At 46.4% G+C, this 14,682-nt stretch overlaps 1 protein-coding gene across 6 annotated transcripts in view; it reads left to right on the plus strand.

The window, feature by feature from the left end:
* The first annotated feature begins 8,763 nt into the window (after positions 1-8,763).
* Rgs22 (regulator of G protein signaling 22) overlaps positions 8,764-14,682 on the plus strand; it is a 132,817-nt gene continuing 126,898 nt past the window's right edge. For 5 of the 6 annotated variants that reach the window (XM_021183706.3, XM_021183704.2, XM_021183708.2 and 2 more), the window contains exons 1-2: positions 8,764-8,870; positions 9,292-9,320. In XM_021183706.3, the coding sequence (XP_021039365.1) occupies positions 8,846-8,870; positions 9,292-9,320 (54 nt within the window). In that variant the 5' untranslated portion in view covers positions 8,764-8,845. The remainder of the gene's footprint in view (positions 8,871-9,291; positions 9,321-14,682) is intronic. The other variant, XM_085831961.1, reaches the window with a different exon arrangement.

The following is a 14,682-nucleotide window of genomic DNA, read 5'->3' on the forward strand; positions in this document are numbered from 1 at the left end:
GTGTAAATAAAATAATAATAATAATAATAATAATAATAATAATAATAATAATAAGTTATTGCGGAGGGGTGGCATAGGCAAGGGAGAGATGCCCCCCACCTTAAGCACATAGGAGAGTTGGCCCCCAAGGTCATAAGAGCAGGAGAGCTGGCCCTGCCCCTCACTGACTGCCCACTCAGGAGAGCAGGCCCACACTTGGCCTGGACAGCACAGTAGAACTGCCCCAGGTGGTGGGAGAGCAGGGCTTCACCCCTGGGCAGCCCTAAGGGCATGAGCAAGAGAGAGCTGGCCTCACCCCTTGTCTGCCATGGAGGGGAAAGATCAAGATTCTTCTGGTCACCTGTGGCAGGCAGGAGAGCTCGCCCTGGTGGTGTGGGCACAGGAGAGCTGATAGGCTGACCAACTCAGCTACAACCCAGGCACAGGCCCAGGGCTCTGAGTTGGCCCACCGGACACCTACCCTGTTATGGTGTGCTGGATGTGTGAGAAAGCCTGCTGTGCGGATCTCCAGGATAGGACAGCAACAGGTGTCCCTGTGAAGATCCAGTATAGAGAGGGTAGCAGAAGCCAGAGGCCTCAAATTACTCAGTGCAATGAACACTCAAAACTGTGACACCCTACAGCTTCCACAAGGGACAGAGAGGTGAGTGGGTTGGGGGGCACTATGTGAAATTCACAAAGAATATCAAATTAAACATTTTAAATAGTTAATTTTTAATCGAATACTAAGAAATTCCACTAGGGGGCACCAAAGACTGATTTATGGTGTTAAAGGCCTTCTACAAGTAAATGTAGCTTTTTATGAATTTGACATATACTATGACATTTTCAAATAGAGGAAGTGTTTCTCTACTTAATTTTTAAAAAAAATAAGTATATGTCGAATAAATTTGGGGAAAAGTTATTACTTTGAGTTGGTAATTAAAATATTTGGTTGGCTTGCAAGTCTTTTGCAGAGCCCTTTGCTGGTGGACCCTCGTCTGTGCTCCCTGCTATTAACTTGCCCACCAGCCCTGTGCTCCTGGCTCCCTCACCACAGACTGTGGAGACAGATAAGTGTGAGCAACGATAATGGTGTCATGCCAACAATGGTTTCCCTCGGGTAGTTCCTGCCTTGCTAGAAGCAGGGACAGGATTAGGCTATCAGTCACATCCTGCAGGGACAGGGACAGGGTTAGGGTTTTAGTCACATCCTGCCTACATTACTGCGAATATTCCCAACAGGTCCACTCCAAACACCTAATTCCAGGCTGTCTGCTCTTCACCGTGGCTCCACACCACACTGCCTCCGCTTCAGGAGCAGACTCTAAACCGTCTCTCCAGTGATCATTCTGCACACTTTATTCCAAACACGATGGCATCTCGTTCTTCCAACCGCCATGTGTTCTCTCCCACTCCCTTCCTCTCTTGCTGTACAGACTGTTAACCCTGGCGTTCGTCTTCTCTTTTCATGTGTCACTTTCTGGTATGTCTGACAAGATGAAAATTCTACCTCCTTGGAGTTGTGTATTTATCCTCTTTTGTGGTCTTACTACCATGTTTACTGCCATCTTTAACCTTTGAAACTGTCAGTAAAATGCCTCCTGCATAATAGGCTGTGCACAGAGGCTTAGTTGAATGGCTACAGGGGTTGTCAATGGACATGAGGACTTTCTCCAAATCTCCTTTTCCTTTGAGGTTGCACAGGAGACTGACTGCGGTTATTTTTTAGTTGCATTTATTTTCAAGTGAGTTAGAACGGGGCCAGCACATCTTTGCTGCTCTGACTTCACCTTGTTCGCTTTTCCAATCCTTTTTTGCCTCTGCCTGGGATGCTCTCTCACTTCGGTCACCTGCTCCCTTCTTGCTTCACTTAAGCAGCTTTGACTCCTCCAAGGGGTCCCGCTGATTAGCCACCTCCTGCCCCAGGCTGGCTGCCTCCGTGGGGCAGCTGGAGCTTCTTTGTGCTGTGCTCCCTGGATGTACCCGAGCTTTTCTATTCTCTTCCCAATGGAAGGGAAGTCCCATGTTTGGCAGACCCTTTCTTTCCAAGATAACTCCTCTTTGGTGAGGTTAGGGAGAAGGGGTCACCCTTGTGTCAAAGGACTCTAACATGGCTCCCTTGGTCTTCCCCCTGACTGTCAGGGAAGTGTAAGGTGCTGTCTCCTTTCTGAGATTCTCACTGTGATCAAGGATAAGTACTCTTTAATTATTTCCTGAGAAGATAAATATTCTGGGACAGGGCTGTGTCTCTTCCCTGCTCCCTTCCTCCCCACTTCTCCAGGTATGTTCCTGTAATCTTACAGAGACAGGCAAATGATGACTGAGGGATTGTGGGAGCCAGAGACAGGGACACCAATGTAAACAATGAAACTTGTTACATATCTTTTTTAAAATTTATTTTTGATTAGAGATTTTATTTACATTTCAAATGTTATCCCCTTTCCTTGTTTCCCCTCTGAAGACCCCCTATCCCATTCCTCCTTCCCACATATTGTTGGGTTTTTGTTTTGTTTTCTGTTTTGTTTTTGACAGGGTCTTACCACGCAGCCCGTGCTGGCCATGTATACCAGACTGGCCTGAAATTCACAGAGGTCCAATTGCCTCTCTGCCTTTCAGTTGCTGGGGTTAAAAGCATGTGCCAACATGCTCGGTTGGTAGCTCATTTTAATTTGGTTAGGCAGTGAACTAAACGTCTGTACACATGTGTGTTAGGAACAACCAACTCTACGAGAGAGGTGCTATTAGCAGTATTTTTTTTTCCAGAAAAGAAATGTCTAGATGAGCCGAGAGGTAGACTCTGCCTTCACTGGTAGGTCTAGAGCTGGAGTTAAATGCTGGCTGTTTGCTATTAGACACTGGTCTTAGCTTGGTGCCTGCTGCATGTGCGTCTTAGTGTCACATGTGTGCAGTGCCCACAGAAGCCAGAAGTGGGCATCAGATCATCTGGAACTGGAGTGACAGCCCCATCCTGCATCAGGGACCTCTGTGTGTGTTGCTCTCTATCTTATTAGAACGCCATTTTCTGTTGGTTTTGCTTCTAGTAAGTAAGAAATTCAAGCTATTGGGCTTCCTTCCTGCCCTCAACTACTGACATGTACTTAAGGCATTAAATTTGGAGATTTTTGACAAACAATATTCTTTCATGACTTCAAATAATATAACATCCATTTCTTCATTAAGTAGGATTGTTTGAGGAGCTGAAGCGACAGCTCGGGATTTAAAAGCACTTGCTTTCCTTGAGTGGGATCCAGGCTTGCTTCCTAGCACCCATGTAGTGGCTGAAACTCTAGTTCCAGGGAATCTCATGCCTGCTTCTCGCCTCTGTGGGTATCAGACATGCATATGGTGCACAGACATACATGCATGTATGCAAATATTTATAATCTTAAAATGGGTTGTTTAGTACATATTTATTGAGCATTTACTACATCATAGTTTATCTGTTAGAGGTAGCAGGGATGCCAACTTAGTTCAAAATAATCTCTTAAAAGTACCAGAGAGATGGTTCAGGGGTTAAGAGCACTGGCTGCTCTCACAGAGGACAGCGGTTCAATTCCCAGCATCTATATGGTGGCTCACAACAGTCTGTCACTCTAGTTCCAGGGGTTCTGATGCGCTCTCTGACTTCTGTGGGTACCAAGGCACACATGTTGTGCTCAGACACATATGCAGGCAAAACATGCTACATAAAAAGTTATCACTAAGAGCTTAAATTCATTTTCAAAAAGGAAAATGACTTTGGGAAGAAGAAACACAGGAGGGGCAGGGAGAAGAGAGAAAAACAAGGGAGTGTTTTCCTTTAAAAATATTCATGTGTGTGTTTGCCTACATGTGTGTCTGTGTACCATGTGAGTGCCTGTGCCCACGGAAGCCAGAAGAATTCACTGGATCCCCTAGGACTAGAGTAACGATGGTTGTGAGCTGCCATGTGTGCGCTGGGAATCGAACCCAGGTCCCCTGAAAGAGCTGCAAGTCCTGTGAACTGCTGAGCCATCTCTGCAGCCCCAGAAGAAGGTATTCTTTACCTGTGAAAATCACAACATCCATAAATTAGCATTTTCAAACTTTGACTAGGAAAGGGTTAAAAACGAAATGGAATTATCTCACAAGTGCACACCAGAAACGAAGCAATGGCGTGGAATCTATGAACAATTAGAGCAAATCTAAACCAGCAGGCCCAGATGGTAGTTAACTCGGATAAGCTAAGAAATTACCTAATGAATATATTAAACTAATTATGTTCTTCCAAAAATTATGAACTGTTAATTTAGGAAGTATGAAAAAACAAAAACAAAAACATTGTTTTTCTACTAAATGTCATACAGGTGTGGGTAATTGTTTTCCAATGTAGATAAGGTATATATTTAATGACAGGAAAAAAAAGAGATAATGTTGGTCCAGAGGAGCATGGAGATCCTCAGCAGGGGTGGCGATGGCACCATGCATTGGCACCATGCGGCGTTAGCCCCCTCAGAGGGGCTGCATGGTATCTCAGAAAACACCCCAGTGGATTAGCTGCTCATTCTAATTCACGAGTGTAGTTCCATGATGTGGCAATAAGACAATCAAAACCAGAACAGAGCATGCTCAGAGCTGTGGTCTGTACCCTCACTGCCTGTGGGTTTCAGGAACTTCAAGGCAGGTGAGAGAGAGGAACACTATAGGAATAAGCAGAGAAAAGACTCCATCTTGGTCTCTTCAGCAGAGGCTGTTGCTCAGGAACATGGGCGTGGGTTAACTAGCCTGCAGTGTGCAAACCTTGGGGTTGGTTTAGGGAGCCCATTTGTCTGTGAATAGTTCTGAGTTAGAATTGGGGCATGAGGGGAGGTAGGCTCTCTCTAAAAGTCAAGAGAGCCTAGTCACCGAGGAGATACACCTAAGACCACGGAGAGGTAGCTCTTTACATCCAAGAGGACCACTATAATAAAAATGTCAGACGATACCTCTAAAATATTCAAGTGAGAACTGTTGTCCTAGTAACAAAGTAGTATGGACAATTTGGGAGACGATCCATTATTCCTTGGAACATTTCAGAGTTGCTCGTGGAGCCGCCAGTTCTGTTTCTCTCAGGAGAAACAGAAACATCTGGACACAGCAACCGTACACGGACATTCATGGCATTGTCCTCCCGTAGTGGTCACACCTGGAACCCCAGTGTCCAGTTATTAATAAATAGATGGAAAATCTGTAACCATTTAACAGACTACTACTCACTAATAAAAAGTACAATGTACCTGAGACTCGAAAACATTAACTGAAGGAAGCCAGACACAAAAGTCCACAAGCGATGTGATCCTATCTAAATGACATGTCTAAACAGGAGGAGCAGAGAGACAGAAGGTAGGCTAGGGAGTTACAGAGATGGAGACATACTTTAAACATTGTGCCGTTTCTTGGAGATATTGGGAATATCCAACTTTGTGCTGGTTGTGCATTCTACAATTGAAATGAGGGGACCGGATGGATGGCATATGACTTATATATCATTAAGGTTACAAAAAAACTCCAAATTTTTGAAGTTTATAGTCTAGGCCTTTGGGTTCAAGTTACTGTCTTTGTGATCCCAGTGTTGTTTTTACTTTGGGAGGTTGTTTTGGAAAAGAGCCATACAATAGAGCCATCTGTCCTAGTTGGAGTCACTATTGCTCCAATGAGATACCACGGCCAAAGCAAGTTGGGGAGGGAAGGGTTTATTTGGCTTACACTTCAACATCACTGTTTATCATCGAAGGAAGTCAGGTCAGGACCTCAAACAGGGCAGGGACCTGGAATGGGGAGCTGATGCAGAGGCCTTGGAGCTTGCTGCTTACTGGCTTGCTCAGCCTGTTTTCTTATAAAACCCAGGACCACCAAACAGCCCAGGGGTGGCCCTACTCACAAAGGACTAGGCCCTTTCACATCAATCACTAATTAGGAAAATACCCTGCAGCCTTGCCTGCAGCCTGGTGATCTGAAGGCATTTTCTCAATTGAGGCTGTCTCCTTCCTAATGATTTCAGCTTGTGTCAAGTTGACAAGAAACTAGTCAGCACACCATCTAAGGGCGAAGGCTTTGGAATGTGAAAAATGTATCAATAGCTGTCTGTGTAAAACAAAACAAAACAAAACAAAAACTTCTCTATATATGTTTTCTAAACTACAAACCCAGAAGAACAATGCTGTTCTATTTAAGTTCCCATTCAGGGCTCCTGGTAAGAGGGGGCAAAACTATGCTAAACCATGGTAAACTGATGAAGTTAACAACCTGTCTGGCCGGAACGAGCACGCGTGGGCAGAACACAGGCAGGTAACTGAAATGAGGAGTTGCAGAAGTTCAACCGGCAGCCACTAGACGGTCAGCTCATGGTTGTGGGTGTGATGCAGAGAAAAAGGTTGACATGTGATGCAGCCTCCACTGCCTGGCAGCTTACTTCCCAGAAGGTGCATTTCTATCTCAGTGACTGGAATAGTACCATGGCTTTAAGGTATGGATTTGCAAGAACAAGAGGAGAAGCCAGTGGTAGGAGTCCCTGGGAACATGCACACGTGAGGAAGTGTTTCTGGTAAAGAAACGGCTATTGTGGCAGAAAAACAAATTGTATACCGACTCTCAAGTTCGTATCCCACATTCTGAAGTCCTGTGTCAACTGCAAACTGGAAATCTTGATTTAGGGACTTCCTTGACAGTGGCCCTGAACAGCCTTCCCATCTCTGCTGATGACAATACCCTTCTGTGCGTTCAGACAAGAATCTTTAAGAGTCATCCCCAAATACCTGTTTCTTTCCCACACCCAACTTGTCAGATTCGCTAGGCTCTATTCTTTATCATTTATTTATGTGTACGTGCCTAATCATGTATACTACATCCATGCAGGAAGAGGTGGTGGGACCACTGGAGTTGGAGTTCTCAGCTACCATGCAGGTTCTGGACTTGACCCCTCTCGTGACTACCCAGCCACTGCTCCCGCCCCTCAGCTCTCCTCCTAAATATAGATGTGAGACCTGGAAGCCTTGCTGCCTGACCACCATCAGATCAGCTAGTACCTGCTTGGAGCTGAGCTGTCTACATCCTCTGCACGGCAGCGGCCAAAGTGAGCAGCTGAAGCTGCAGCCCACGAGGACCATCTCCCTTCACCTCTGTCCCCTCCCACTGCTCTCCCTTGGCTTCATTTGGCTTTTGGATTTTGTCTGGCAAGGGCAACACTTTACTTAGGTCTTTTTCCTGTGTCATACTGCAATAGCAATAAACACAACTAGGGAACAGGTGTCTGCTTCCTTGAAATATAGGCACCCATTGTCTTAAGGGCACACAAATACCTGCCCCACATTGTGAGGAGTCAAATGTGGAGCCACTGGCGGGTTTTAAGTAGGTCAGATTTGCATTTAGATAGCTGGTTTTGCTTTCAGCATGGATAATGGATTTAAAGAGAACTCCTAGCTGGGAGCTAAGCCTGGAAGACTGACAAGTTAGGAATCTTTTACAGCAGACCAGATGGGAGCCAGCACTAAGGCTGTGTGTGGGTGCTCTTGGGAAAATGAGAGCAGAGCCCAAATGCAGAAATATGTTAAGGTAGAACTGGCTGAAGCCAGTGTTTACCTGAATGTGGGGTTTGGAGGGAAAGTTCTAGGGGGGAAACTTTGAGTTACTCGGAAGATGTATCATTTAACGGTCATAAGATTTATGTCCCAAAAATAATTTATGCACCCCCCCAAATGTGTGGTTTAGTTGAGATAGGTTCTCAAGTAGCCCAGGCTGGCCTTCGACTTCTGATCCCCCTGCCTCCACCTTCCTAGTACAGGTTTTGCAGGTCTTTGCCCCAACCCTGGCCAGAAGATGAAGCTCAAAGTCCCTGTTTGGGAATGGGTATGACTTGGGTGTGGAGTGATGGGGTGGGGTATAGCTCCTGTTAGACATTTGCATTGGAAGTACTGCTGAGAATGGGGCAAGCAGTTAGCTTTGGGGTCTATTTGGTACCACTGAGGAAATTCAGAACTACAGAATGGGATAAGTTTTATAAAAAAATTTGGAGCAGTACTTCCAATGCAAATGTCTAACAGGAGCTATACCCTACCCTATCACTCCACACCCAAGTCATACCCATTCCCAAACAGGGACTTTGAGCTTCATCTTCTGGCCAGGGTTGGGGCAAAGACCTGCAAAACCTGTACTAGGAAGGTGGAGGCAGGAGGATCAGAAGTTGAAGGCCAGCCTGGGCTACTTGAGAACCTATTTCAACTAAAACACAAATTTTTGGGGGGACATAAATTATTTTTGGGACATATTTTTAGTATTTAGAATAATTATGTTTAAATTTTCATCTTTTCTATTTATTTATTTATTTATTTATTTATTTATTTATTTATTTATTTATTTATTTATTTATGGTTTTGCTTTACTGCAGCTCAGGCTGGCCTTAAACTCTTAGTAACTGAGAACAAGCTGTAACTCTCTTCTCCTGCCTTCTTTTGTTAACTGTTAGGATTACAGGTGTGTGCCATCTCGCAGGGCTCTGTTTTCCTAACTCCTTTCCTGAACACGCATTTTAGGGTAACTGTAATCTGTGGTCCCCAGTTCGGATAATTCCTAGTGGTCAGCGTTCATGAAAAACCTTTTGCTACAGGCATCTGACCTAAAGAAAATGAGGCCTGGCTCTGCGGTCCTTCGTTGTGGAAGGATCGGCTCCCCCCGCCCCCGCAACAGCCCTTCCCCACCAGGAGCCGTGCGATCTCCACAGTAACGGCCGCTCCCCAGCCGCCACCCCTGGGCCAGGCGCCTCTGCTTTGTCCAGCTCTATGGCAACAGCGGGCAGCCCCAGGCCGCGTGCCGCGGGGCGGCAGTCGCTCCCTAGACAGCGGGGCTGGGCAGCTGGGTCCCCCCCGACAGGATGCCGGAGAAGCGGCTCTCGGCGGGTAGGTGGGCCCCAGCGCCCTGCCGCAGTGCTCGGGCACCCGGACCACGCTCGACCCCAGCCCCAAGCCTCCAGCCCCAGCTCCCGTCCCCAGCCCGGCGCTCCCTGCCTTTTATACGACCCCCCAGGGCAGTCGCTATTACCTTGTGCACTAACCTCGCTAAGCTCTCCTTTTGCAAATGGGGGCCTTAGGTTAGCTCTGCGGTGACAGTGGGTCCCAAGCCAAAGTCCAAAGGTCTTTCCTCCCCACCTTCACCTGGAATCCTACCTTAAAATGTAATCCATGTGCGGATAATGAACATTTTACTGAGCTCCCCCGGGATAGATGTAGATACAGTAGTGCCAGGGGCTGTCTCAGATGACTTCAGTTAGTCTAAAAGGAAGATCTGAGTGCGAAAAGGTAACGTTTTGTCTCCTTCCAGAGCCGCCAGAAGTTACAGAAGACGAGTTTGTGAGTACAATTTAGAGGGGCTACTCAGTGTTTCCCCTTGGTTTTTGTTTTAATAGAAAAGGTTAGATTCTAGAAGAAGCTATGTGCCAGCTAACACAGTGGCGAGAACGGATCTTTTTCCTCTTACATTCTCTTCGGGCTAAAGTTATCTTCTGTAAAAGACCTTATGTAGTTTCTCGTACACTTGCTGTCCCTATGGGGCAGGCCGGCTGGCTGTCTCCATGGCTTTGTTGTGATGTGCGGGGGGGGGGGGGGGGGGGGGGAGCTCCTGGTTGCAGTAAACATTAGTAGGGGGTTGAGCAGTAAAGTTGCTCACCCCAGCATTAGAGATGGGAAAGAAGGGTTGGGAGTTGGGGTCATCCTTTGTGACATAGCAAATTCAAGGCTATGTGAGATCCTGTCTTTAAAAAAAAATACCAGCCCTCCCCCACCTCCACCCCCATGGTAGCACTCAGGTCTTTAAACTCCAGCAGAGGCAGGAGGATTTCTCTGAGTTTGAGGCCAGCCTGGTCTACAGAGCAAGTTCCAGGACCACCAGGGCTATATAGAAAAACCGTGTCTCAACAACAACGACAACACCCAGTCAATCAATAAATAATAAAATAACAAAACCAGAAAACCCAAAACTAATCAACCAAACAACCAAACCAGACAAACACAAAAAACAGCAACAGAAACCAGTCATCTATTTGTAAGTGTTTAGATTGTTTTCTATACATTGTTCTCAGGTCAGAATTTTGGAGAAATCGAGCATACTAAATATTTGCCAGATCTATTTATCATCTGGGAGAGTGCTGTCTTTAGAGACTCTTCTAGAAAGCCTATTGCTTACGTGAGGAGCTTGCCCCAGGGCACAGACAGACAGACAGACACAGAGGCAACCCTTATTCCTACCACTGTTGAGGCTGGAGCTCAAACCACGTCCAGTATTTACTAATGTGAATTCTCTAGCACCTACTTCTTTTGTTGACGGATTATCCTACTTACTTTTGGCTTTTCATTCAACAAACATGAGTGACAGTGTATTCAAAGTATTGTCCTAAATACTGGGTCTAAGTCTCAAAACGTTAGCAGTCTAGCTGGGTCTAACATAGGAGAGAGGCTAAGTCAGCAGATACTAGGAGTAGGAGGAGGGGGCAGGAGGAGGAGGGGTGGGGGAGAAAAGAGAAACTTCTATGTACACTAGCATACAGGTGCACACAGCACATCAGAAATGCGTCCATACATTGGCAGAACCCCGTTTAACGGGAAATTAAGTTATTCCATCACTAAGCTTCAGTGCTTCCCGCAGCAGGGCATCTGAGCCAGCTCCTCCTCTCCTGTGCAGTCCAGCCTGGGCATCTTACGAGTACTTAGCATTTGAGTGATTGTCCCGCTTCCCTGGGCACCTGCTGGGTTCCAGGCCTTGATCCCAGTCTTCTTTTCCCTTCCCACCTTCTCTCCCCACTCCCGTGAGGTATTGATCTTTGGGACTCTGCTCTCCAGAAGTTTGTGGGCGAGCTCTTCCTTCGCCCCTGTAGCTTTACCCTTCCCCATCTCTTGAGAATCCCAAGTCCATATGCCATCCCCATATCTGCTCACGGTGTTGCTAGGACGTAACCTGTGGGGCCCGCAACTCGCTATGTATGCAACCCTGCATCACTTCAGACTTTGTATCTAGCTGCTTCAGTGCTGGGTGGATTGCAGATTCCTGTACCACGCCTGTGTCCAGACAACACATTCGATGCTTCTACATATCTGGTGAGCTATCAGGTGTCCCTGTGTCACCTCTTCAGAACCCTCACCTGTGCTCTCCAGCCCCCGATTCTGCCTTTCCACTGCTTTCTTGTGTTTTGGTGAGTGGCACACTCCTGTTCAGTTGTCCATGCTGCCTGCCTGCCTCCCTCCCTCCCTCCCTAGCCATGTCTGTCTCCATATCATGGACCTTGGACTTGCGGTTCTATTTCTGGCTTCATCGCCAGGCACAGAGTTTGGCTATAGTCTTAACTGATACCTATTCGATATTCCTTCTCTCAGTTGAAGGTCTTCTCTATCTAAAGCATCAGATGCAAACTTGTGTGCAGCGGCTGTCCTGGAGTCTCCCATGGCTGTCGGATTGCTGTTAGCTCTTTCTAAAACGACCGTCTTACTCCACTGTAAGAAACTTGATGAATAGCTAGTATTGCCGAATGCTGGCCACAGACTGATGTTTTACCCCAGGATAGCCCTCTGAGGTAGTGGCTATTTCTCACATTTCATAGCCGAGGAGGCCAAAGTTTATAGAAGTAAGATACTTACTATGATACTACGATACTAAGATACTTCTATGGCCACTTATCTCGTGACCCATGGAGCCCTTCAAAGGCTCAGTCTTCCTTAATCTGCACGCCCAACCTTGTTCTCTAGAATACATATTCATTCACCCTGCTGTGAACTTGCAAACACTTCCCCACGCTCTGCTCTGGCCAAGCAGCCCTTTGCCTTCTGCCTCCTTTGCTGTCAGTGTTGTTGGGTCACCCTTCCTCACCCATGTCACAAGCTGGCACATTCCTTCTGGCCCAGGTCATCTCCACAAAACCCTTCCCAAACCCAACGTCATGCAGACTGCCTTGGCACTTGGGCAGCTTCCCATGGAGACCAGTTTATGACCAGATCCTCAGATTCCATGCTCAACCAAGTGGCTGACTACTTAAATGATTAACCTTCCTCAAACATATGCTTGGCTTTGGTTCTCCAATGTGTGTTGGTGTTCTTATCAATAAACGACACATTCTTAGAAAAAGATCCTAGCTACTCTACTATCCAGAGTAAAGCCCAGCTTTTCTGCCTCTCCTGCAGGTAAGTGCTGTCATGTGGCCAGGTCCTGGTGAGAGGTGTGAGTAGGAAGGCTGGGCCCTTCTGGGAAGCTGATGTTTCCAGTGGTCGGGTAGCTGACCCTTCATCACAGGCTTGTTCTTGGAAGCTGGGTACTGAGATTCTAAAGTTCATATACATCTAGAAGGGAAGAGTACCCAGTTTTCTTCCTCTTGCTGGGACAATGATGGGGTGCTGGAGCGGAAGCAACCATCTTGGATCCTGAGGAAGCGTCCTAGGATAAGAGAATCATGATTGAAGGGAACCCCGATGGCAGCCTGGATGCTGCTCGGGGTTACACAGGCAAAAAACTTTGTATTTCATTTAAGAAGCAGTGGTCTCAGTGTTCCTGTGTTTATAATCATTTTCTTCATATTTTCTCAACTAGTAATCTAAAACTACATTATTATTACGGATGTCACAAAGGATCTTAACCTTCACACAGTGTCTTCGTTTTCAAAGCATAGAGTAACTCATTTGGAATCAACCACTTGTCTGCCAGGGACGTTGTGTTTATGTAAATTTCTGCTTTTAGGAGAGAGGCTTATTTTGGGGGCAGGGTCTTGCTTGTATGTGGACCTGGCTAGCTTGGAACTCTATGTAGACTATGCTTTCCTTGGCGTGGTATGAAGTAGGCTGATCCTCCTGCCTCTGCCTCTCGCATGCTGAGTTACAAGCATGAGTCATTATGTCCAGCTATTTAAACGTTTTATGTATAAAATTTGAACTTTCTTCAAAGACGTAAAAGGCCAGACATGTCTCAGCATACCTTTATGTCCCCAAACACAGTGTATAGAGCGTGTCACCTGGGTGATGAGTTTGGTTCAGTGGGCCATTTTCATTTATTGATTTAGTTTTTGAGCTGTCAGTGAGGGTGCCCTTGAGCGCCTTCCTCTAGCTTTTGCCGCCACGTGCCGAGGTCACAGTAAAGGTGTCTGCCCCGTGCCTGGCTCAGCATCTCTATGTGTTTGGTTGGTTACAGTACAGGTGTGTGTCCCATGCCTGGTTTAGCATCTCTATGTGTTTGTTCAGATCATCTTATGACACACTGGAATTTATTACATGCAATATATACGAGTCCACTTACTCCTGTTATTTTTTTTACCAATAAAACAGTACATTAAAGATTTGAGTACCCAAGTTTTAAATCCTGATTACTTTCTTCTTGTGTACCTTAAAAGTAGTTTGTCTGTAATAGGAAAACCCAGTCTCAACAATATGGTGGCCTAACCGAGACCTGCATAGTGACAACCCGCTGACATGCCAACACGAACGGGGAGGCAGGGGAGTGCGGGGGAGGATGTCACAAGGTGCCTAGATGAAGAGCTATGAGCAATCAGTGACTGCTGAGGGGCAGGGAAGAGAGGTCAGCCTCCTCCAGGGATAAGGCCCTGGTAGGTTATCCAGTCCCACATGGCCAACCCTAAGCACATATACATGAACAACACAAATGGACTCAGTAGGTAGAGGGAAATTAGAAATGATGTAAAAAGGCATTATATGTAGGAAGTCCTAAAAAATGTACATGTAAAAAGGGACTTTAGCTCCAAACACTATTTACAGCATTTAATTGTGAAAATTGGTGTTTGTTCTCAACCAAGACTTAGCTTTCTCAGATTCATTCTGTTATCTTTATAGCTTGAATGTCATTATAGTAAACAAGGAGATTTTTTTAAGTATAAAAATATCATCTTTATCTAAAAGCAATGTATCAAAACCCAATAACTCTGTCCCCGGGAAGACGACTATGTGATTTCCTGACTAATCACTGTGTTTATTTTACAATGGAAAAATGGTGGCTGAGCAACTCCGAACATGCTCAGCTTGGTAACGGGGATCCTCACGTGCAAGCCATGGAGGTCGGGTGGGGGGATGCGGGGGTGGGGGGGGGGAGTGGAGCAGAGCAACTGGTTAGATGCAGGAATTTCGGGTCCTATCTCCATTCCTCCTTCCCTGGAGCCTGTACAGTTAGGAGCCAGAGCACTAGGGGAAACTGAGGCAGATCCCAGAAAACCTTTGGAGGCCGATTTTCTAATTTTCTAATGCTTTTTGAAACTGCAGAAATTGTTAGATGTTCCATAAACAAGGTAGCCAATGGCTGTAGTGTGTGCTGCAGACACATGCTATCAGTCACAAGTTCTGAAGGTAGCGCCCCTTGTGGCTGGAGAGAGACTGTGCTGCTTAGTTTTTTCTTAGTTTTGCCAATTTGACACAAGCTGAAGTCATCTGGGAAGAGGGAGCCTTGGTTGAGAAGTGTCCACATCAGATTAGCCTGTAGGCATGGCTGTGAGGTAGTTTCTTCATCAATAACTGCTGTGGAGGGGCCTAGCCCAGTGTGGGTGGGGCCCCTGGGTGCAGGTGGTTCTGGAGTGTAGGACAAGGCAAACTGAGCAGGCCAGGAGAAGCAAGCCAGTCAGCAGTATTCATCTCCAGCCTATGCTTCAGCTCCTGCCTCCTAGGCTCCTGGCTTGAGTCCCTGCCCTGACTGCCCTTCATGACGGGCCTGAGAGCTGTAAGCTGAAATAAAGCC

Source organism: Mus caroli, unplaced genomic scaffold (genome assembly GCF_978045245.1).
Source record: "Mus caroli unplaced genomic scaffold, Mus_caroli_1 scaffold_16, whole genome shotgun sequence".
In the NCBI taxonomy this organism is placed as follows: Eukaryota; Metazoa; Chordata; class Mammalia; order Rodentia; family Muridae; genus Mus; species Mus caroli.